We start from the raw sequence: 23,220 nt of genomic DNA, 5'->3' as shown, positions 1-23,220 counted from the left end.
TCATGATCCACTTTTTTGATAGATCGAGTAGGAGCAGAGTAGCGTTTCTTTATATCTAAGGACATTACTACTGAACTATGATCAGTGATTGAAGAATTGATGACAAGAGTAAGAGCAGTAAGAGGTGATTTAAGAATACCGTGATCAAGACACGTAGAAGAAGGAAAACGAGTAGGGAAGGTATGAGTTGGGAGAAGCCCATGGTAAACCAACATGTTAAGATAATCTTCAGCTTCTTGGTTAAGATTCTCTGGAGTAATATCAATATTTATGTCACCTAAGATTATTATATTTTTGAAACTTTTAAGAGATTCTAGCAAGGTATTTAGAGAGTTAATAAAGATCGTTTTATTTTTGAAAGCACTTGGTCGATAAATACCTAAAATTGCAGTATCAATATTAAGTTTAATTAAGAGAACGCTGGCTTCTGCTACAGAGGGTTCTTCAATTGAGATGCCTGTAATACAATTTTTATAGTAAACCAGGACTCCGTCATTTTTATTAACTGGGTTACAGGAAGAGATGCTGGAGAAACCTTTTATGGTTGGTATTACCGGGTTGCTTTCTAGAAAACATTCAGTGAGAATGATAATATCCGGGATAGTATGAAAATTTGTAAGTAAAATTTCAAAGTTCGCGAAATTTGCCGATAAGCTCCGAATATTTTGCGTTATAATATTTAGGACTTTATTATGTTTAGGTAAATAGTTTCGGACTTCATGTGGATCACAGCAATGGCTTGAAGCAACCGATACATTATCGATGTTGTTTAATAATTGTCTATTATTACGATCGAATTTTGAAGCCTTGAGTAACTAAAAGTAACCAATTTGCTAGCACAATACAGTTATTAAATGGGAATAGCAGTGTAAGGTCAATGAGTGCAAGCACAGGTTTACTAAACTTAAGGATATATGCACGCATTGGAATTAGAGTACAATTTAAATAGTATATATCAGTGAGATAGTCATAGATTATGTATAAGAGAAAAGTGTCTACAATATTTGTGTGTGAATAAAGAGGTATGAAATTAATTACGTGAGTAACAACTCTAGAATAATATTTGAAAATTGAGCCTAAGGAACCAAATACTATCAGAAATGCTAAATTATATAGGTATATTATATGAGGAAATATAAAATATAATATAATACATATGTAAAGGCGCGTCGGCACTATAGCACAGTTACAAACAATGATTTTACCTAGTACTAATATCATAGTAATTAAAAAACTAAATCTAATCATAAACAAAGACGGAAATACGTCGCAAGGATCTAGTTTTTTGGCTGGGGGCCAACCAGCTGACTTTCATTAGTAACAACAATGAGTTTGGTGTGGTCTGCCTGCCTCAGCAGCACTCGGCCTCCGGAAGTCCAGCAATACTTATATTTTTCCGTCTTGGCGTATTCTCGAGCTAGATAGTATAGGCGGCGTGCCTGTGCCGTCAGATGCTCGGCGATGTAAATCGGATGTTGCGGACCACCGACGATGGTGGAGTTGAGTTTGTTACTGCCTCTGTTAATAGCTAGGTTCGTACATCAGAATATTACCAGTGTTTACGTGATACTTGTTAGGTATTTTGTTAGCCAAGTTCGCGCCTATTGATGAAAAGAATGAATTAAATAAATCACATATCAGGTTACCTTCGGTGATGGGGCCCGAGTTCGACATTAATTTTGGAGGAGCACTTTTGTCCTTTACTCTGTTCAATGCTAAGCTATTAATAATCTCCCACATTTTTTAGGTTGATTGAAGTTGTTATGAAATAAGTTGTAATAATATTTTTTCTTATGTTTATTGATAAGGGCTTTCACTCTGTTTCGTTCTTCATAGAATTTTTTGCGTAGGTTAATGTCGTCCGGGTGATGTTTAGTTTGTTGCCACAAACTGTTACGTAAATTTATTGAATTTATGATGTCTCTGTTTATCCAGTCTTCCTGAGGCTTGTTCAGTTCAGAACTTTTGTTTTTTCTTGTTTATTCGCATTGATCTGTTCCAAAATAAATTTCTCTAAGTAGTAATAGTCATTGTGGTCATTTGTGTAGTTAGCTATAACGGCACTATTATATAATTTGTCCTAATCCGGAGCTTTATATTGTATTTTTTATTCATTTGTGGTGCCAGTCTGCCTATTTCCAGGAACATATGTTTATGATCGGACATACTCGATTCGATTAATGATATACTAAATGTGTGATTACTTATGTTTGTGCTTATATGATCCAGTATAGTATTTGTCGAACTGGTTTGGCGAGTGCCGTATAAACTATCTATTTTATTCAATATTTCGTATCCATTTTCTTTAACTTCATTTATGTAGTGAGTCGCATCGTTGTCCATTTTAAGTAGGTCGAGATTAATATCTCCGAAGACGATGGTTCGATTTCTTCGCTCTAATTGTGAGGAATAGATCTCTAAAAAGTTGTCTACATTAGTTGCTCCAGGTTTATATATCGCGCCGATGTTTAAAGATAGTTTATCTATGTGTATCCATAAATAATGGTTTTCATCTTCGTATAATTCTTCCGTCAAATCGTATTGTATGCTATCGTGTACGTAAATCGAAGCGCCACCGCCTTTACGCGTCGATCTATAGTTATAAATATGTTTGTAACCTGGCAATTGGTACAATTTAGCGTCACTCTCCGATCTAATCCATGTCTCAGTAAATACAATTACGTGGATAGTTGCCGGAATCGATTTTATTATGCACTTTATTTCGTCGAATTTGCCGGATTTCCGGATACTACGTAAGTTCGCATAAAAGAATCTTAGTGAGGATGGGTGCACTGGAATGTCTTCGTATTTTTGTACAATTTGATGACATAATCTACTCGTATATTTTGCCTTTTGTATCGAGACGTTTATAGGTTTTTTTGGTTTGTTTTGTTTACAATGATTGTGGGCAATCCTTTTATATATTTGATAACAAGATCTTTTTCACCTTTTTCATAAATTTATTTTGAATACGCTCCACCATTAGAGAATATTTTTTTCTTGTGGGGCCCAAATCATAGAGTTACATTCCAAGTGGCTCCTAACAAGTGCATTATACGAGTACAATGCCATTACCGCTTTTATATTTGTAACATGCCCCCACGCGTTGAGAGCTCTGCTGTCAACCATCTTGTTCAACTGGTAAAGGGCAAATACGGGAAAAGGATCTCCGGATCACTCCATTCGAAGTTAGGAAGTCGGTGACTCGAACAACTCCATCTGGACCAGGGTGTAGCGCTACAATGCGGCCCAGCTTCCATTTGAGAGGAGGCTGATTATCCTCCTTTATCACTACCATCGTGTTAAGAGCCAAGGATTGCTTTGATGTCAACCATTTCGTGCGTTTTTGTAATTCTGAAATATATTCTTTACTCCATCGCTCCTAAAAGTGCTGACGAAGTTGTTCTGTTCTTCTAAATCGATTTAATTGAGATATTCCTTTTCTTGCCGTAAATCAGAAGTTGGAATTGCCGTGAGGTCGACCAATTAAAAAATGCCCTGGAGTCAGTGGGGTCAAATCTTCTGGTGTTGATGATTGGGGGGTAAGTGGCCGAGAGTTTAATATAGCCTCTATTTGAGTTAAAGTTGTATACGAGTTGTTGTTCGAACGTCAATTTACTATTACCTTAATATTCTAACTAAATTATATTTTGTAGATTTAACTGCCGACTCCCATATTCCTCCGAAATGTGGCGAATACGCAGGTATAAAGTGGAAATTAATTCCTTCATTTATTAGATCATTAGCAAGTGAGTCAGAATTTTGCTTGAGAAAACTGGCTATTTCGTTGTAAGCTCCTACAAACGTCGTACCATTATCAGAGTAAATGTGTTGTGGCTTACCGCGGCGAGCAATAAACCGTCGAAGTGTAGAAATAAAATTATTACTTGATAAATCACCCACCAATTCCAAGTGCAAAGTTTTAGTGGTAAAACAAACAAAAACGACGATATAAACCTTGACGATACGACAACCACGACCTTGACGACTAACGGATGCGATAGGACCCGCATAGTCTACTCCTACACTCTCAAATGGATGTCCGCAAGGAATAAGACGATTTTTACGTAGATCACCCATGAGAGGAGCATTTATCCGACCTGTTATACGTGTGCATAAATCACACCTTCTGTATGTAGATTTGATTTATGCACACGTATAACAGGTCGGATAAATGCTCCTCTCATGGGTGATCGTGCGACCATCGATTGGCCAGTAGACTTCTCTAACTGATGCTAACAGTAGCTGCGGTCCAGCGTGCATAAGCCTAACATGTTAATATTGAAATAATAATAGTGTAAAACGATGAGTGGACTGTAATAACAATTTCCCATCTCAGCTTCGAATAAATTTTCATTTATTATTTTTTCAGCCAACAACTGTTGCCGTTTATTTTTAAATTCTCGAAGTTTCAAAGCTACCATTTTTCCGATAATGTCGTAGCGATCCTCTTGATATGTCGGCCGTTTAAAGTCGTCCTGAACGGATTGCAAAACGTCTTTTGTTAGATCTTCATTATTTTTCCGCTTTGTTTGCCGTTTAGATGCCGAACCATGAGCAGACGAAGTTGAAGCAGTAATTGAGGTGAAAGCCGCAGGACTCTGAGCAGAAAGATTTTCAGTAACATCTAACTCTGAATGCGCTGCTTCATTTTCAGACAATAATGTTGCACCCGATGATTCCATCACGTTAATCTGTAACATTTTCTTTGTTTCAGTTTCCACAAAGTTGCAGTGAATGGAAAGCAATTAGTGCATTATTTGAAGAAAGATGGAACTTTCCACATCTACTTGGCGCAATAGATGGTAAACATATTGCTATTACTCCACCTAAAGGATGTGGATCGGAATTTTACAATTATAAAAGACACCACAGCATGGTACTTATGGCTATTATTGACGCTCATTATCAGTTTTTCATACAGTTGTCCATTGACATACAGTTGTCCATGTGAAAAACAGTCAACGCTCAAATCTAAGCCTGCAACGTTGAAGGTTTGACCCTGCGATTTATTAATGGTCATTGCAAAAGATGTCTTTACCGGAAACTGTAAACGTTTAAATTGGAAGGGTAAATCCGATGGTATCAGAGGGATTCGGGGAATCAATACATCTTCTCCGGTACCACATCCTGTGAGTATTGTGCACTATATTATGAAAGTTTTCAATGACTTTACCAGCAAACGCGTGCCATTGCAAAGTTTAGGTGGATTCAGGTTTCTTAATAAAATAACAGGACAACCTACTTTCAACACCATTTTGTGAGGAGGGAGTCCAGACGGGTTCAAAGAATTTAGAAATTCTGTAGGAAAATGAACAGCTTCTTCCAAATCGAGAACAGTATCGACCGAGTAGTATATTTTCGTCGGCGCGTCAATCTTTGAAAGAATCAAGTTATTTACTTTATCTACTTGTTCGTTAGTTGGTGACAGAATCGCTCTTTCTTTAAACCAAGATATTGTCTTGTAACTTTTGTTATCAATGTCAGGATAGACATTGATGACTAACTCTTGGATGTTGTCTATCAAAACGCAAAGGTTTTCTAGGTCAATCCTTCCCTCACTTTGTGTTAACTCTCCATTGCCAACTTTTAGCAGCATCTCTGGAAATAGCCTGTTCTCACGTGAAGATGACGAAACCCTCATATTAGTTTTAAGCTCTAATTTATTGACATGTGGCCAAAGGTTTGATCTTTTTAGGCAAGCATTTATTTCGTCAGCACATGTTCCTCGAGTCACAACTGGTAGGATTTGACGGAAATCTCCTGAGAACAGAATTGTACATCCACCCATAGGTGAATTTTTGTTGCGCAAATCGCGCATTGTCCTATCCAGTGCTTCCACAGACGTCTTGTTTGACATGGTAGCTTCGTCCCAGACTATTAATGAGCAGTCACGCATCAATTTTCCTGTATTGCTCTGTTTAGAAACACTACAGACGCTGTTATTATCATCGGTGGCGATTTTCAGCGGGAGCTTGAATGTGGAGGGTGCGGTTCGGCCTCCTTCCAAAAGCGTAGCTGCAATGCCGGATGACGCAACAGCTAACGCAATTTTTCCGATAGATCTCACTTTTTTTAAAAGCAGATTGATTAAAAATGTTTTTCCTGTACCTCCTGGGGCATCAAGGAAAAACAATTCCCCTTCATTGTTATCAATTGTTGATAGTAATGCAGTGAATACTTTATTCTGATTTTGTAAAAGTCTCGTTTGATCGTATGATGTTTCTCTTGTGTATTCGGCACTGTTAGTTAAATCTGAGTTAGTAGTATTAGCTGGCATCGGCAGCCCAAAATCCTTGATCGATTTACCCGAAAGTAATTGCACTACTTTGTTCAATTCCAATAATGCTTCGTCAAATATGTTTTGATCATATTGTACATCATCTGAGTTTAACTCTCGCCGTCGCCGAATCAGAATATCACTGGCCATATTTTCTTGAAATATTTTATTCCATAGATTAACAGAATCAGTTACTTGACAAAACACTACTATGACGGCAAATAAATATCTTAATGATGTAGCTGAACTACAAACAGCTGCTTCTGATAATGTGTTTTCCCAGTGAGAATCGTCTTCCAAGAGCCCCATAGCTTTGCATGCTGCTTGATAAGTATTGTAAACAACACCTTGTACAGTTCTTAGGTGTGCAAAGGATGTCGGTCCTTTTACAATATGCAGTAACATTCTCAGATAAAAGCATTCGCTGTTGTTGAGATGAACCACGTAGACTCTGCCAAGAGCATCCGTTTTTTTTACTCCGGGGAAACCATCAACCGCAGTACCTTGTTTTCGCCGTTGAAAAGTTTTAGAACTCTGGTTCCATGTATAGTAACCTGAAACTCTGTCATATGTCAGTGTTTTCGCGAAATCATCTTGAGCACATAACTTGAAGAATGCTGTCACTTCTTGTATATTGTTCTCTGTGAAATATACTCTTCTTAGGCTTCTTCTTTATTATTTTTATTTCTTTGGTGTCTACTATTTTCGTATCTCGTTCCCATTCCATGTATTGTATCTCTCGATCATTTTTGAATTCTTTATATACTACCATCTTGTCTTTGCAATTATCGCATTTGCGGCTTAGGCAATCCACATTATATTTATCACAACAGATTTGCATTAACAAATTTTGACTGTCTTTTACTTCAATAATGTTGTTTTTACTTAATGCTGATATCAGTAAGTTAAAATTGGTGTGCAATGTACAGGCACACGTATCGCGATCATCAACTGGAAAAGAAACCCAAAAAGGCCTAAGCCTTGTAAATGTGGTATAACTGTATTTTAATGTTGGTATTTTCTGATAAAAATTTCTTATGTAGATTTTTCATGGTATCTAAAAGATATCGTATTTGCTTCACTGTTCCATTTCTTTTCTTATATTGTTTTTTACCGGGAGCAATGCGACTATTTATATCGTCTTCATAAAAGTTTTCTACCTATATTTGGACCATTCAAACTCTCATTTTTTTCCCCCAACGCGCAAGCATCGAAAACGGTCTGCTCCGCGTTATAAAATTCCCAAAAATGGGTTTTTCGCGAATTTCGTGTTATACTACTAAGTGCTATACATCATTTTAACCAGTGCCGCGATTCTAACGATACCAGTCTCGCCGTGATCAGTGGAAAATTCGGAAAAAGTTCATACAAAACATCAATATAACCTCGTTTTAGTGAGTGCCATATCATAGTGTCCATGTGTGCAAACAACTGGATTTTTTCAAGTAGGTTTTATACATTTTTTGTTGTTGTCAAGTTGTCAGAACTTCGTGCCATACACCATCAGAACGGCCGTTCGAAGAGCTTTCATCCAATATATCGGACACCTTCAGAAAACTTACCACACTGGAGAAAACAGCCATTTGCAGAAAGTTGTAAACTTTATATTTTTTTGTCACCCCATAACTTTTTAACAAGATCCTTGACACACCAATTTTATATCATCATTAGACAACACTGCTCAACAAGATCCTATTAGCCAAATTTCACAATTTTCCGATCACTTCTACATATTTTTCTGAATTTTCTCCTGAAAAAGGCTGGCGACGCCATTATCACTTTAGTTTGTCGGCGCTCTAGAGGCCAAACGGTGCGTCGAAGCCAAATTACTCATAAGGGTAACCGACCTAACGAGACCACAAAATCCGGTCTACTGGAAGGTTCATTGACTCTTTTGGTGATAACCCTGGCCCCTGCAGGGTCAGGGAGGAGATTAAGATGGCATCTAATAAAGCGGGGCCTGGGGTTACTTCCTCCCCCCAAACACCCCCCCCCCCTCTCCCCTCCCTAAGTGACATAAAAGACATTAGCAGCCTTCAACAAACATTTTTCAAGTTGGCAAATACCATCAGCGCCGCCATTAACGAAGGTAAAAGCGTTACAGCTACCAAAAAAAGACTGATATCAAACGCTTCCGAAATCATAAAAGGGGCAGCGGCGCTCCTACCAAAACTTACAGATAAGGCAGTCAGATCATCAGACAGAAACGAAAATCACGCATTAAAAACTGAAATCATTGAAGCCGTTAAGGCCGAACTTACCAACTTTAAAAGTTCTATAATCACTAACCACCGCCCAATCACCTACGCTCAAGCAGCACAACCCCTCCACCAACAAAAATCCAGCCCACACTTCCAAACCTTCAATCATCGTCTCTTCAAAAAAGGAAGGCGCCACAACAGCGGAAACCATCGCCTCATGGAGAGCAGGGGTCTCCTTCCGGGACACCAACTTTACCCCTGCAGAAGTTCACCCTGTCACCAATAATAAAATTAGAGTCGTCTTCGATAAACGAGAACATTTAGAAGCTACAATCCAAAAGATCGGCCCTTCACACCCCTCCATCCAGGCTGAAATCAGCAAAAAACTCAAACCCATGATAATGCTCAAGGGCGTGGACAACTCAATAGATACGGAACTTTTACAAAATCTTATAATAACACAAAACGAGCCAATCAAACAACTTATAAATGACTCCAACAAGGACATTATTTTCAAGTTTAAGCAACAAAACAAAAACAAAAACTTATATATGGGCGGATGCCCTTCATTATTAGAATCAGCCATGTCTTAATAATTTTAATGTTGGTCACCAAACTCAAAAATCTATTTACTATTCATTAGGAAATCTCTTAAACAAGCACTTTCAATTAGTTTTGTAACAAAAAGACACCAGATTATTTAGAACAAAAGCGATTCGTCGCAGACGTGGTGCGCTCGCCGTTGACGTTCGAAAAACTCTAAACGATTCAACATGGCCGCGCTGACCATCGATACGACGCTCCGCCAGACTTGACAACTGTCAAATCTCGTTCCAATATTTGCAGTATTTCTTAACATGGCGCTAGGAATGCGCCGTCACGGCCGGACTGACTTTCGACCGTCCTCGGGCGCATCAGATTGCAGTCCTGTAACAGTGACACAATCAATCGGACAGGTGTCAGTAAATCTACCCGCTCGCCCAACCTGACAAGCTATGACTACTAGACGTAATGCTACTGTCATACAACTATGACTATCAGAATAAAAAAAGCGTGTGTCCTTTCGACCACTCATGGACCGGACGGCACCTTTTTCTAATCACTTAACAAACATTACACTCTTTATCTAACAAACATACTCACAGTATCAATTTGGACCGGACGAGTGTGTCCTTTCGACCAGCCACTCGTGCATGGACCGGACGACACTGTCCCTTCGACCAATTAACACTTAAGATTGGACCGGACGGGTGTGTCCTTTCGACCAGCCACACGTGCATGGACCGGACGACACTGTCCCTTCGACCAATGAACACTTAAGATTGGACCGGATGAATGTGTCCCTTCGACCAGCCGCTATCAGCTGCGTGGCCCGGACGACATTATCCTTTCGACCAATGAACACTTACGGTTGGACCGGATGAATGTGTCCCTTTGACCAGCCGCTATCAGCTGCGTGGCCCGGACGACATTATCCTTTCGACCAACGAACACTTAAGGTTGGACCGGATGAATGTGTCCCTACGACCAGCCGCTATCAGCTGCATGGCCCGGACGACATTATCCTTTCGACCACCTTCACACACACACACACACCACGTTATTCAATGACTCATCTCACTAATCGTGCCAACATAGTTAAGTAAACTTCAGCGCTTACAGATTACACATACCTATAAGTTACGGACTGTCTTGCTCTGAATGAAGAGATTGTGAATTCGGACCTCATGCTCAAAGATTTCGCGATCTGAAATGTTACTTAGGGTATCAGACTCCGCTGTAAGCGTGTCTGATCCTGCGGACAGTATCGGAGCCTGCAGTCAATATATATCACAAACATTCGGTCTGTCGAGGTGACTATTATCGAGTTCAACATCGTTCGGCGCCGTCATGGCCTCTTCTTCAGTCATCAAACTAGTAGATATTTCAACTAACCCGTCATGACCCCGAGGTACTGGACGCAAGTTCTCGTGCGCGTATTTGAAAGTACGATGTGAACCGGTTATGTTTTTTAAGTCGTAACGGTCATTATCTAATACTGCGATTATTACATAAGGACCCCTAAACTTCCTATCTAACTTGGTTTGGTTGCGTTCACAACTTTTGATGAATACGTTATCGCCTTTAGAAAATGGCTTGATAGTAGCTCGACCCTGGTTAAATCGTAAAGTATCGGATGCGGCTGCCCTTTGTATGTTAAGAGACGCATCTTGCCTAGCTGACTCTACGTCAATTCGCTGTTCTTGTTCTGAATCTGGACTTGAACACCTAATTCTCGACATACCTAGAGATTGAGAACGGATACCGAACATGAGTTCAGTTGGCGTAAATTTGGTGACTGTAGACCTAGTACTATTAAGCGCTAATTGCACATTACCTAACTCGTCACGCCACGCTTTATTGGGATCGTTTTCGATAATCGTTAGCAAACTTTTCAAAGTGCGCATCACACGCTCGACTTGCCCGTTTGCCTTGCTGGAGCCAGTTGCTATAAAATGCAGCTTAATGTTATGTTCTGAACAAAAGTTCTTGAAATCCTGGCTAACGTAACACCTGCCTTGATCAGCTATTATGCGCTTAGGTGCTCCAAACGGCACTTTTAACGGCTTGAACCGCACTAGCTGCGTCTAATGATGAGGTGTGCTCTAATAATACGTATTTAGTGAACGCATCAATAATTACTGAACAATATTCCTTACGGTCACTTTTTCCACTTAGTTTGCCGGTGAAGTCTATATGAATCGTGTGCCACGGTACCGGAGCTTTTGGAATAGAATGTAGCTGCACAGGCTGAGCACCTGAGGGACCTTTTGATGCCTTGCAGACAATGCAAGAGTCAATAAATTTTCTAACGCACTTGGACATCTGAGGGAACCAGTACTGTTCGTACAGTTTGTCCAGTGTTTTGTCACCACCCAGATGTTGTAACTCGTTATGAACGTGATTAATCAAAGTCCATATTAGGGAGCGAGGGACGACTGGCAGCCATGATATAATCTTGTTTCTTACAACCTTCCTATAAAGAATGCCATTCCTAACGTCATATGTCTGACCAACCGTTTCAGGAAAATCGTTATTATTGTGCTTGTTGATCAAGTCTTTGACCTCTGCATCACGTTTCTGTTCTACAGAAAGCCAACCCTGATGTAATTCTACAAAATTTACTATCTGAATTGTAGGTTTTGAAGAGACTTGTGACTCGGAAATTAAGCTATTGGGGTCCGGCAGGGGATTTCTAGAAAGGTAATCCGCGTGTTCCATGCCACGACCTTCGCGATATATGATATCGAAATCGTAGGCTTGTAAAAATGCCCACCAGCGATGAACACGTGGGGTTAGGTCAGTTTTAGATTTCGATGCTTTTAATGAGTTACAGTCCGTGAAAACCTTGAAACGTCGGCCGTATAAATAATGCCGGAAGTGTTCTACCGCTCGTACGACTGCCAGCGTTTCCAGTTCGTATGAGTGGTAGCGGGACTCTACTTCAGAGGTTCGTCGGCTAAAGTATTCTACAACATGGGGCAGGTCTTTCTTTTTCTGTATTAAGATCGCCCCATATCCCTCCGAGCTAGCGTCGCAATGCAATTCAACGGGTAAGTCCGGGTTAAAGATCATCAGAACTGGTTCGGAGGTAAGCATCTGTATAATGGTATTACCGATATGGGCGTCGTTAAACACTTTTATGGGGTAGACCCCTATCAATCAATTTCTAACTCTCCTGTGTTCACGCGTTTACGGGGAACACTATCCACGAAACTGCTAGCATATTTGTCCAATAGTCTAATAAGGGCATCTCTATCATCAGCTGCCAAATCCGTATCTATCCGAGTAAAGTATGGCTGGGTAACAATCGCCTCACAAACATTAACTTCAAATTATCATTATTAATTTTGACGCTCACACCGTTTTCTAAAATGTCCCTACCTATTATAACAGGGTCCGTAAGACATGAGTCTGGTACTACATGAAATGTCAAGAGTTTTATAAAATTTTCAAAATTAACCTCACTCGAAATCTGTGACGTAGATTTTATTTCATCACCACCAATGCCCGCAAGATACACAAGATCATTGCGCACAGTACTTGGGAACTTAGTATAATAGCTCTCTTTTATCAACGAGCAAGACGATCCGCTATCAAACAAAAAGAAAGGAGACTGACTCACCAGATGACATCCTCAAGGTGCCCCTCGACAGCCACTGTTCGCAGATATTGACCTATTACCTTGCAGTAGATCCACCACCTTTTTCCTTTTCTTTACAAATTGTTGCTATGTGTCCAACTTGACCGCATATATAACAGGTTACGGTAGAAGTTTTCTCGGGCCCGCACGTGTTGCAGTTGACGGATCTTGCTGTTTAGTCATCCAAGAAGAATCTTCTCGAAGACGCTTGCCGGTGTCCGAGGATTCCACAAAAATGATATTTACCAGGAAATCTTGCGTCCACAATTCTAGGTCGCTTGAAATCAGTCTCTTGGATTTCAGTAACCCCCGATCTTCGCTTTAGGGAAATGTCTCTTAAGATTCTAAACAACTGAGGTTTAATAGTGACAGTATATGCGTTTAGCTCACGGCATATCAAATCATCCTTCTGACATAAGACCGATATGACGTATCCAGTTATAAAATCTTGACATTCGGGTTTTAGGTATAGTTTCGATCATATTCCATAAGCGCAGGCCACTCTGCTGCAGTTTCTTTTGTTCCAATTTGAAAACGCAATATTTCATCAAAGAAGTCTTGAAATAATTTTGGTTTACAAAATCTAGCCATTAAACTATGTTTTACATTCTCCCATGTCAGCTCATACAAATTTAACTTGCTCAAGAAATCTGCGCGCCTTTTCAGTACACTGCTAAGAGCTAGAGAAATCTACGCCCTCTAAATGTTTAGTCAGTACTTTAAGCTCTGTAATTAAGACCAACCTTCTATATCCGCGTCTGCGTCTACCGGATTAAACTCTACGAATTTCACTGAAATATACTGGGCGTTAGCAGTTGCCACCGGTGGTTGCGTTGTCGCTAACATCCGAGTAAGTAAAATTTCCATATTACTTAACAACTTCAAGGCGCTATTTTAGTCAGGTGGTTGTTTTTGCACGGTCAGTAGCGCATGGGATCCCACTTCTGATATGGGCGGATGCCCTTCATTATTAGAATCAGCCATGTCTTAATAATTTTAATGTTGGTCACCAAACTCAAAAATCTATTTACTATTCATTAGGAAATCTCTTAAACAAGCACTTTCAATTAGTTTTGTAACAAAAAGACACCAGATTATTTAGAACAAAAGCGATTCGTCGCAGACGTGGTGCGCTCGCCGTTGACGTTCGAAAAACTCTAAACGATTCAACATGGCCGCGCTGACCATCGATACGACGCTCCGCCAGACTTGACAACTGTCAAATCTCGTTCCAATATTTGCAGTATTTCTTAACATGACGCTAGGAATGCGCCGTCATATATAACGCTATATTTACCTGTGAGCCGTCGCTCTGGCGCATCATTGTCAATCTGCACAAATTAAACGTTGACCATCTACGAGTACACGTAGAGGAATACACGCCTCTACTACAGTGCTTCAAGTGCCTTAAATACGGGCACACACGCAAGCACTGTAAATCCAACGACTCCTTCTGCTCCCACTGCTCCGCTTCCGACCACCAATACCGTGACTGTCCCGTCAAAAATGACGAAACTAAACTCTGCTGCTACAACTGCAGCAGCTACAACAATAAAACTGACAAAAAAGACACTACTACTCACAGCGCAACATCAGACCTCTGTCCGAGGAAACGTTTTATGGCCGACCGTACCCGATTGAGAGTCGATTATGGATCTCAGTAAGTATTCAAATCACCAACCCAACACCTCATACAACGCATCCACACACTCCACAATTTATTCCATACAAATTAACCTCGAACGGAGCAGGAACGCGCTACACGAACTCAACATTTATATTAATAACCATAAACCCGACATAGCTTTTATCACCGAACCTTACACTAGCAACACTAACAGAACCAAACTCAACGACAATAACTACACTCTTTATCAGTTTCCCTCTAACCTAACCCAACACGCGCGGCCATTGCCATTAGAAAAAACCTAGGCTCCACACTTGGCCTCACAAGCCACTCCACACCAAACCTATGCATTGTACAATGTAAAAACGCACACACTGGTCACAAAGTTCATCTCATCTCAGTATATATAGAAGCACGCAATGACACTTATAGCACTCTCGACACCTTAGAACAATTTTTACTTTTAAACCAAAACTCAACAAACATAATAGGAGGCGATTTCAAGGGCTGGCACCAACTATGGGGATCAAGAACAAATAATCCTCGGGGTAACATGATACTTGACCTCATTATTAACAACAACCTTACACTATGCAACACAGGTAACACACCTACATTCCACACCATCACACACAACAAACCTCGAGAATCTATCATAGACCTTACGCTCATCAGCAATAACCCTATATTCACACTCACGACTGGCTTGTACAACCCAATATTGTACCCAGCTCAGATCACAACGCCATCACATTCAATATTACACTCAACAACATTAAACTCACACAAACCAAAAAACTCTCCTCATTCAGATACAACACATCACACATCCGATGGGAGGACATCATGGATGAATTCACACACCTGATCAAGGACCAACTACCGCCTATCGACAGCATCGACCAACTCGACCCTCGCCAACTCGACACACTCGTCGAGGAAGTCGCCGCGGCGATTCAGGGAGCATGCGATAAGGTCCTACCCAGGTGTCGCGGAGCTCCTAGCAAACCTCCCTTTTGGAATGACCCTCTACAGCAACTCAAACATAAAGTAATACAGATCCACCATCGACTCTGTCGGAGCGTTCGCCGCAAACTACCTCTCGATGACATCCTGAGAGAACGTGACATCGCCAGGAAAGAATACTCTGACGCCTTCTGCAACGCTTCCACAGAACATTTCTAAGACTTTTGCAATAGACAAACTAAAGAAGACGTCTGGTCAGTCACTAACAGAATTATTAAAACTAAACCCCTATCCCAACCTCCTTCAACACTTTTACTCGATGACGGTATCTATACCAACAACACAGATGACACGGCACGTGCCTTGGTCAATAACTTCTCTGACACCCCTGACTCTACCGAAACACAACGATCTACCCGATCCCAAATGTCCCTTCCCCTAGACACCCCACCCGAACCTCCTTTCACCCACACCGAAATCCTAAATGCCATTAAACACATGAGTCATAAAAAAGCACCAGGCGCCGATCATCTGACGGCTGATATATGTTTCCATTTCATCTCCCAGTTTCCCGAATACATCACAAAAATCTACAACAGGTGTCTGCTAACTGAACATTTTCCTCTCGCATGAAAACGCGCCATTGTAAAAATCATTCCAAAACCTAACAAAACTAATCACTCCCACCTCTCCTCTTTCCGTCCCATTGGTTGTCTCTATAAGTCTTTCCAGGAGTTTGCCTAATACATTAATTAGGCACACTCCTGGAAAGACTTATAGTTGATCGTCTCATATTTTTCCTAGACACCCATAACCTTAATAACCCCAAACAATTCGGTTTCAAACAACAAACCTCTACAACTAAAGCCATACAAACCGCTCTTGACAAAGTCCGTCGGATGAAGGCTGTTGGAGAACATGTTGTCGCAGTCTCGCTCGACATCAAAGCCGCTTTCAGCTTCTCAGACTCCACCATTAGTAAGGAGATGACTCGTGGTTGTATCCAAGGCTCTGTCTGCGGACCGACAATGTGGAACCTCGTCATCGATGAACTCCTTGACCTTGACCTCACATCCAACTGCCACATCCAGGCATACGCTGATGACATATTTCTTATCATACACTCCCCCAACCTTCCTAAACTGGAAGAATGCGTCAATCAAAATCTCCACAAAATCAGCGAGTGGGGCAAAAGTGTCAAACTAAGATTTGGACCCGAGAAGACCACCATCACCGGCTTCACTAAAAAATCCACTCAGATCAAGGCACAAATGGACAACACACAGCTACAATTCACCAACGAGTTTAAATACCTAGGAGTTATTATTGACAACCAACTTAAATTCACCAAACATGTCACTTACATCACAAACAAAGCCAAAAACACTTTCTATAAACTTCTACTATTCACCAGGCCCACTTGGGGTATTCACACAGACAACATCAGAATCATTTATGAACAGGTCGTGACACCCATCGTCACAATATACGCCGCAAGCATCTGGTCAAGCGCCCTTAAATACAAATACGTCAACAAATCCCTTCTCTCACTACAACGTCTTTTTGCAATTAAAATTATCCATGGATTCCGCACCAACAGTACCCACACATCCATAGCCCTTGCCCGACTAATCCCACTCCCCGACAAAATAAAAGCCGTATCAGAAATCGAAAGCTCAAGACTTAACGGCACCACAACACTCCTACCCTCGGACATCCCACTTGAAACTCCGTCACATCCATCCACTTTGCTATACCCTTCCGACAGGTCACCTATTACCTTTACGGAACTCAACTCCGTACAGGACTACGAAAACCATCAGGGCCCTGACTCGTGGCAAGTTTTCACCGACGGCAGTCGACATGACGATGTTGTAGGAGCCGCCTTTGTCGCCATAGACCCTAACGGTAACCCTTTGACTAAGAAATTTAAATTACACTCCACATGCTCCGTCTTCCAAGCCGAAATGATTGCCATCGACAAAGTGGATCTTAATCCATAATGGATGGATCATAAATGGTAAAAATCACCCTTCCCAAATCACTATTCACTCTGACAGTAAGTCCGCACTCCTTGAACTCTCCAATCCTTATAGCCATAATAAAATAGCCGTCAGCATATTCCGCTCCCTACACCTTGCTAAGACCCAAAACATAAATATCAAATTTACGTGGGTCAAAGCCCATATTGGCATCCCTGGGAACGAGTTGGCAGACGTCGCCGCCAAAGCCGCTGCCACTCTGCGTAAACAACCCGACTTCTCATTCACCCCTATGTCCTTCATCAAACTCCACCATAAAAAACTACTGAGCGCTTCATGCCACAACTATTATGACAACACTCCCGGTTCCACCTACACCAAGCTACTCCTTCCCACCTACAATGACATTACCAACTTCTTACCTTGTCCTACCGACCACGGTCGGTCGTAAAATTTTATTGCTTTAAGTACACTGCGTTGTAATAACAACTTTAAACAATTCGCGTAAGGTTGATTTTGCAATAATATATGTTTGTAACTTATAGAAAGAGACAGAAATAGTGTTTCGGGACACTTTCGAGCGTTACTTTTATTCGAGACTGTGCATCTTGGGTTTTTTGTATATCAATGAAGAAAATGGTATAAGCGATTTGTCAAAGCAAATTGTCGGATACATTTCAGGGTGGGTTGTTAAAAAAATTGTGAAAAAAATTAAATGTCATACATGTTGCAGTGCGTTAATATCTGATCGACGATTAACCTTTCACAGATTAATTAATTATATGATATATGTATCAAAACTGAATCACTTTTGAAACTTCACAAAAAACTAAATGGCAATCATTATATACGTAATAACTAAAATATTGAAATTGTTTATTGAATCGAATGTTTTTAATAATTTAAATGACCATTCTCTGGAGCAACCGGCAACTTGGAACCATAAAGTTCTATTGATAAAATCCGTTATCAAATACTACGCTGATGTACGCCTGCATTATCTTCATAAAAATGTTAATAAAATAACAAAAAGGCAAAACATAAATTGATTTTGTTTCAAGGTGAATAAATAGCCATTATTAGTAAATTATAATGTTTTTTACTTGATCACGCCTCTACATTTAAATATACAGTCTACCTACTATGTAAACTGATTAATGTGTTTGCGGACTGTACGAGCCAAGGCTGTACATTTTGCACTTTTGCCTGGGGGAGTATGTACGAGCCAAGGCTGTACATTTTACTCGCTCAGGCTTCCTTATTTTATAAGCTTAATTATTCCCTATGTAAGTACGTGCCAGAGCTCGTACATTCCGATCATCTACAACCGTGATGTTTTTATAAGTACGTGCCAGGGCTCGTATATTCCAATCATCCACGAGCGTGATGTTTTTATTATGTAAGTACGTGCTCTGGCTGTACAGTTTGATCATTTATAAGCATGACGATTTCCTACAATCGTCGGAGTCACGCCCCGAGAGTATAGCCCGACGCAGGCACTCTCTTCGACTGTTACTATGCAGTCATTCGTAATTAACTAAATCGTTGGAGTATCACCCCGGGAGCATAGCCAGACGTAGGCACTCTCTCTGTTTGTTAGATTGCAATTAACATAATAGTTATTATTTCGCTCATAGTCTATTGTATAACGCGAGTGATAAATATAGAGTAAGTTCAATTTATTCTATTATTTCGAACCCCTGATGACCCAGGAACCGTACATTTTGGTCCTTTGAGCTATCCGGGAATAGCGGGTCTTTCGCGTACAGTTGATCGCGTTCGCGTTTTTCTCCGTCATCCTGAAGATCGGCGCCGTGGAAAAACATCCCACTGCTGGTTTGTTGGGTCGTCAAGCAAGTAAGAAATTATCATCCGCATCAATAGAAAAGAGGAGAGCAAGGAGAAGGAGGATCCATAGCGGTCGAAAAGGGAGGTAAGCGACAGTGAGTCCGCTCCCAATATTCTCAAGAACCCATAGCGGTCAAATAGGGAGGCAAGCGACAGTAAGTCCGCTCCCAATATTTTCAAGAACCCATAGCGGTCAATTAGGGAGGCAAGCGACAGTGAGTCCGCTCCCAATATTCTCAAGAACCCATAGCGGTCAAATAGGGAGGCAAGCGACAGTGAGTCCGCTCCCAATATTCTCAAGAACCCATAGCGGTCAATTAGGGAGGCAAGCGACAGTGAGTCCGCTCCCAATATTCTCAAGAACCCATAGCGGTCAATTAGGGAGGCAAGCGACAGTGAGTCCGCTCCCAATATTCTCAAGAACCCATAGCGGTCAATTAGGGAGGCAAGCGACAGTGAGTCCGCTCCCAATATTTTCAAGAGCCCATAGCGGTCAAATAGGGAGGCAAGCGACAGTGAGTCCGCTCCCAATATTTTCAAGAACCCATAGCGGTCAATTAGGGAGGCAAGCGACAGTGAGTCCGCTCCCAACATTTTCAAGGACCCATAGCGGTCAAAAAGTATATCAGCGTCCTTTGAACCTAGAAGAAGGCAACGGACGTAAATCTTCAACATACGGAGGCATCTACAGTAAGTCCTTTCCATTTGTTTTGAGCACTATATTTCTGAGAATTATCTCATTTGTGAGCATAAATTTACTAAGAATGATCTGAAGCATTCATTGAGCATTTTATCACGTATAAGCATTTAAGAATTTATAATGCAATATTTACAAAGCGTTTAGTTAATTATTATATTAAGCATAATGGAGAATTTATTCCAAGCTTCGTTTACCGACGGTCTGAAAACCATCAGGCATTCAAGAAAAACCGAAGAGTTGCTTCGCAAACAAGCATATTTATTTAGGTCGCTTGATAAGATTTTTGAACTATCAAATGTATACTCCGAATCCGACAAAGATGAACTTGAAGGAGCGCTAGACGAAATAAAGTGGCATTGGGATTTAATTTTTAAAACCCATATCGACATACTTGTTGATCATGGCGGATCCTACTCTGAGTATGAAAATATATATTACGAGAAGCAAGCTATATGTAGGCGCCAAAAGAGAAAGATATATCTCAAATTACATTCTTTAGAAACGCATATGGATTCACCGGTACTTTATTCATATAATTCAGAAAATTTCTTATATGCCTTGGAAACAGGTAATAATCAAACCTGGAAAGATTCAATTGCAAAACAACAGCAACCTTCATCAAATTTTAGCATCAGCAAAAATTCGCTGTCAACGCATTTCGATACACAAGGTCAAGGAAATGCAAATTTAAATTGTAATTCTACGCAAGCAGAGCAATCATTTCAATATAAATCGGACAAGAAAATCTCTTCGTCTTCGGCAATGGTGGAAGGTTTAGCAGAAAGTGGTAACAATCAGCAGATACCATCAGGCATAGCAATGATGCCAATACAGAAGACCACTGATGTGCAGCAGGAAACATCGATAGTGGCATTGGCGGAAGCAGTGGCAGCCAGTCTCGGAGTGGACTCCAAAGAGCCCACCCGGTACCGGACTCCGATAGGTCTTAGTGTTAATCACAGTATACATGCAGATACTTATCAAGGCGGAGAATTATCCAAATTGGCAGAAAGCGTAGCACAGTCGTTAACTGACTACAGCAAGGAGCAACATAGCACAGAAGAAAAAGAAAGTTTGTCTCAGTCCATTTCTTATAAGAAGAATAAAAACTTAAATAGCAGCTTAGTATTGTCTAAGCCTTTGTTAGAAGCACCGATTCAATTGTATACGGAACCCTATTTGCAACACAACTTAACACAAGGGTCCGACGTAGTTGTAAGAAACAAAAGCATTAGAACTAGAAAGAGTTATGGCAAATTTTCGCATGGATCAGAAAAGGTTACACGCAAATTAAATGGATTGCCTATCAACAAAGGCAAGAAAAATAAGAAACAAGCATTCGTGAAAAAGGAATTTCGAAGAAGAAAAAATGGTGTTAAGATAAGAAAGGAATTTACACGAAGGTCAAAAAGAAAGGCCAGAAAGAGTGGTGATATCTTTCGTAAAAGGGGAAGATTGCGAAACGTTATCGTTCCGCAATATAGCAGGCTCACCGATTCAAGATTTCATAAAAATAACATACAGCAAACTTATTCGGTTATGCAATCCTATGAGTCAAATATGAGTAATCAGAGGAAGAGAAAGAAAAGCACCATATATAAAGTAATACTTAAAATTCCTTTAAGCATACAAACCAGAGACTATGTTTCGTATGTTCAGTTCCATTTATGTATAACATACATTGTCGAAACTTTATATTAAATTATACATACATCAATTAACATAAATCATTTATAACGTGAGAAACGATAATTAATATAATATCATAAACAATGAATGGAATGCCAGTTCAGCAAAATATCATATGTTAGCAAGTGGAATGACCTACTGTGAAAGACGTCAACTACAATGAATAATATTATGCAAGATATCAAATTACCGAGGTACGGTTGCATTTTACAACAATTATTTTTAACCTAGATATTGGTTGCATTCACCAAACCTGTAATATATTTTGTATGCTCATGATAGTTCTCAGAATGTGCTCAAGACAGGTAGTGGATAGGATATTATAATCATATAAAGATCAGGAGACGTCACGGAGCAGTAGGTGCAGCATCGGCAGAATCAGCAGCCGGTTTCGCAGTGGCCTCAGGGGAAGCCACCCGGGACCGGACACCGGTTAGGTAGTGCAAAGGCCCATGAGCTATGGGTCCTAGTGTTAGTGATAGTGCTGTGATTAAAGTGTTAGCATAAACCTAGAGACTGTTAAGCATATGATGAAATCATCTTGTAAAGCACTACATATTCATCTTGCACTTTTGCCTGGGGGAGTATGTACGAGCCAAGGCTGTACATCTTGCACTTTTGCCTGGGGGAGTATGTACGAGCCAAGGCTGTACATTTTACTCGCTCAGGCTTCCTTAGTTTTATAAGCTTAATTATTTCCTATTTAAGTACGTGCTAGGGATCGTACATTCCAATCATCCACAAGCGTGATGTTTTTATAAGTACGTGCCAGGGCTCGTACATTTCAAGCATCCACGAGCGTGATGTTTTTATTATGTAAGTACGTGCTCTGGCTGTACAGTTTGATCATTTATAAGCATGACGATTTCCTACATCGTCGGAGTCACGCCCCGAGAGTATAGCCCGACGCAGGCACTCTCTTCGACTGTTACTATGCAGTCATTCGTAATTAACTAAATCGTTGGAGTTTCAACCCGGGAGCATAGCCAGACGTAGGCACTCTCTCTGTTTGTTAGATTGCACTTATTATATAGAAATTAACATAATAGTTATTATTCCGCTCATATTCTATTGTATAACGCGAGTGATAAATATAGAGTAAGTTCAATTTATTCTATTATTTCGAACCCCTGATGACCCAGGAACCGTACACGGACTGTACCTTCTACACAAATTGCACTGTTTTTGGACGCCATGTTGACGCACACATTCAAACGTTTTCGATTTCAACCTGAAAAAAGTATTTTCAGGGCATCTAAGGGCAATTTTTTTTCGGAAAAGTGTGTGCAATACAATTTCCCACGAAATGGTAATAACAACAGATAAGTACAATGGCAGAAACAAGATTTTTTAACTACTCGTTAGTGTGCATGTGTCGGCATTTTGTTAACGCACACATTCAAAAACAATGCCACAGTTTTTGGTATCGGGGCCTATCTAACGATATAAATCTATGGATTTGGGTTGGTTTTTACAGGATAAATCCTTATTTTACAGTTTTCATGAATATATAGTTATAGGACAACGTGTCTGTCGTCAAGACAACTAATTTACAGTACTGATAATTACGGTAACATTAAGGTTATTATGAATTAAATCAAATATTTCGCTTTTGGCCCCAAATTTGAAAACGACCCATATTCTTTCGATACACTTAACTCGATCGCCTTTTCTTCGAAGTACTTGAAATTCTCTCGTTCAGCTATGAAAAACTTACGAAGTGGTTCGTAAAGATCAGCAACGG

At 40.3% G+C, this 23,220-nt stretch overlaps 1 protein-coding gene across 1 annotated transcript; it reads left to right on the top strand.

Annotated features, from left to right (window-relative positions):
* Positions 1–18,514: 18,514 nt before the first annotated feature.
* On the top strand, positions 18,515–22,557 carry LOC125055190. Its single transcript, XM_047657516.1, has 2 exons — positions 18,515–19,172; positions 19,233–22,557. Exon 2 carries the CDS (start codon positions 19,953–19,955, stop codon positions 21,486–21,488), a length of 1,536 nt encoding a protein of 511 aa, XP_047513472.1. The 5' UTR covers positions 18,515–19,172; positions 19,233–19,952; the 3' UTR covers positions 21,489–22,557.
* The last annotated feature ends 663 nt before the right edge of the window (positions 22,558–23,220 follow it).

Source organism: Pieris napi, chromosome 13 (assembly GCF_905475465.1).
Source record: "Pieris napi chromosome 13, ilPieNapi1.2, whole genome shotgun sequence".
NCBI classification, from domain to species: domain Eukaryota; kingdom Metazoa; phylum Arthropoda; class Insecta; order Lepidoptera; family Pieridae; genus Pieris; species Pieris napi.
This window is presented reverse-complemented; position numbering and strand designations above follow the sequence as displayed.

Coding starts and splice junctions, on each gene's coding strand:
- LOC125055190 (XM_047657516.1), top strand. CDS start 19,953: ATGGAGAATTTATTCCAAGCTTCGTTTACCGACGGTCTGAAAACCATC.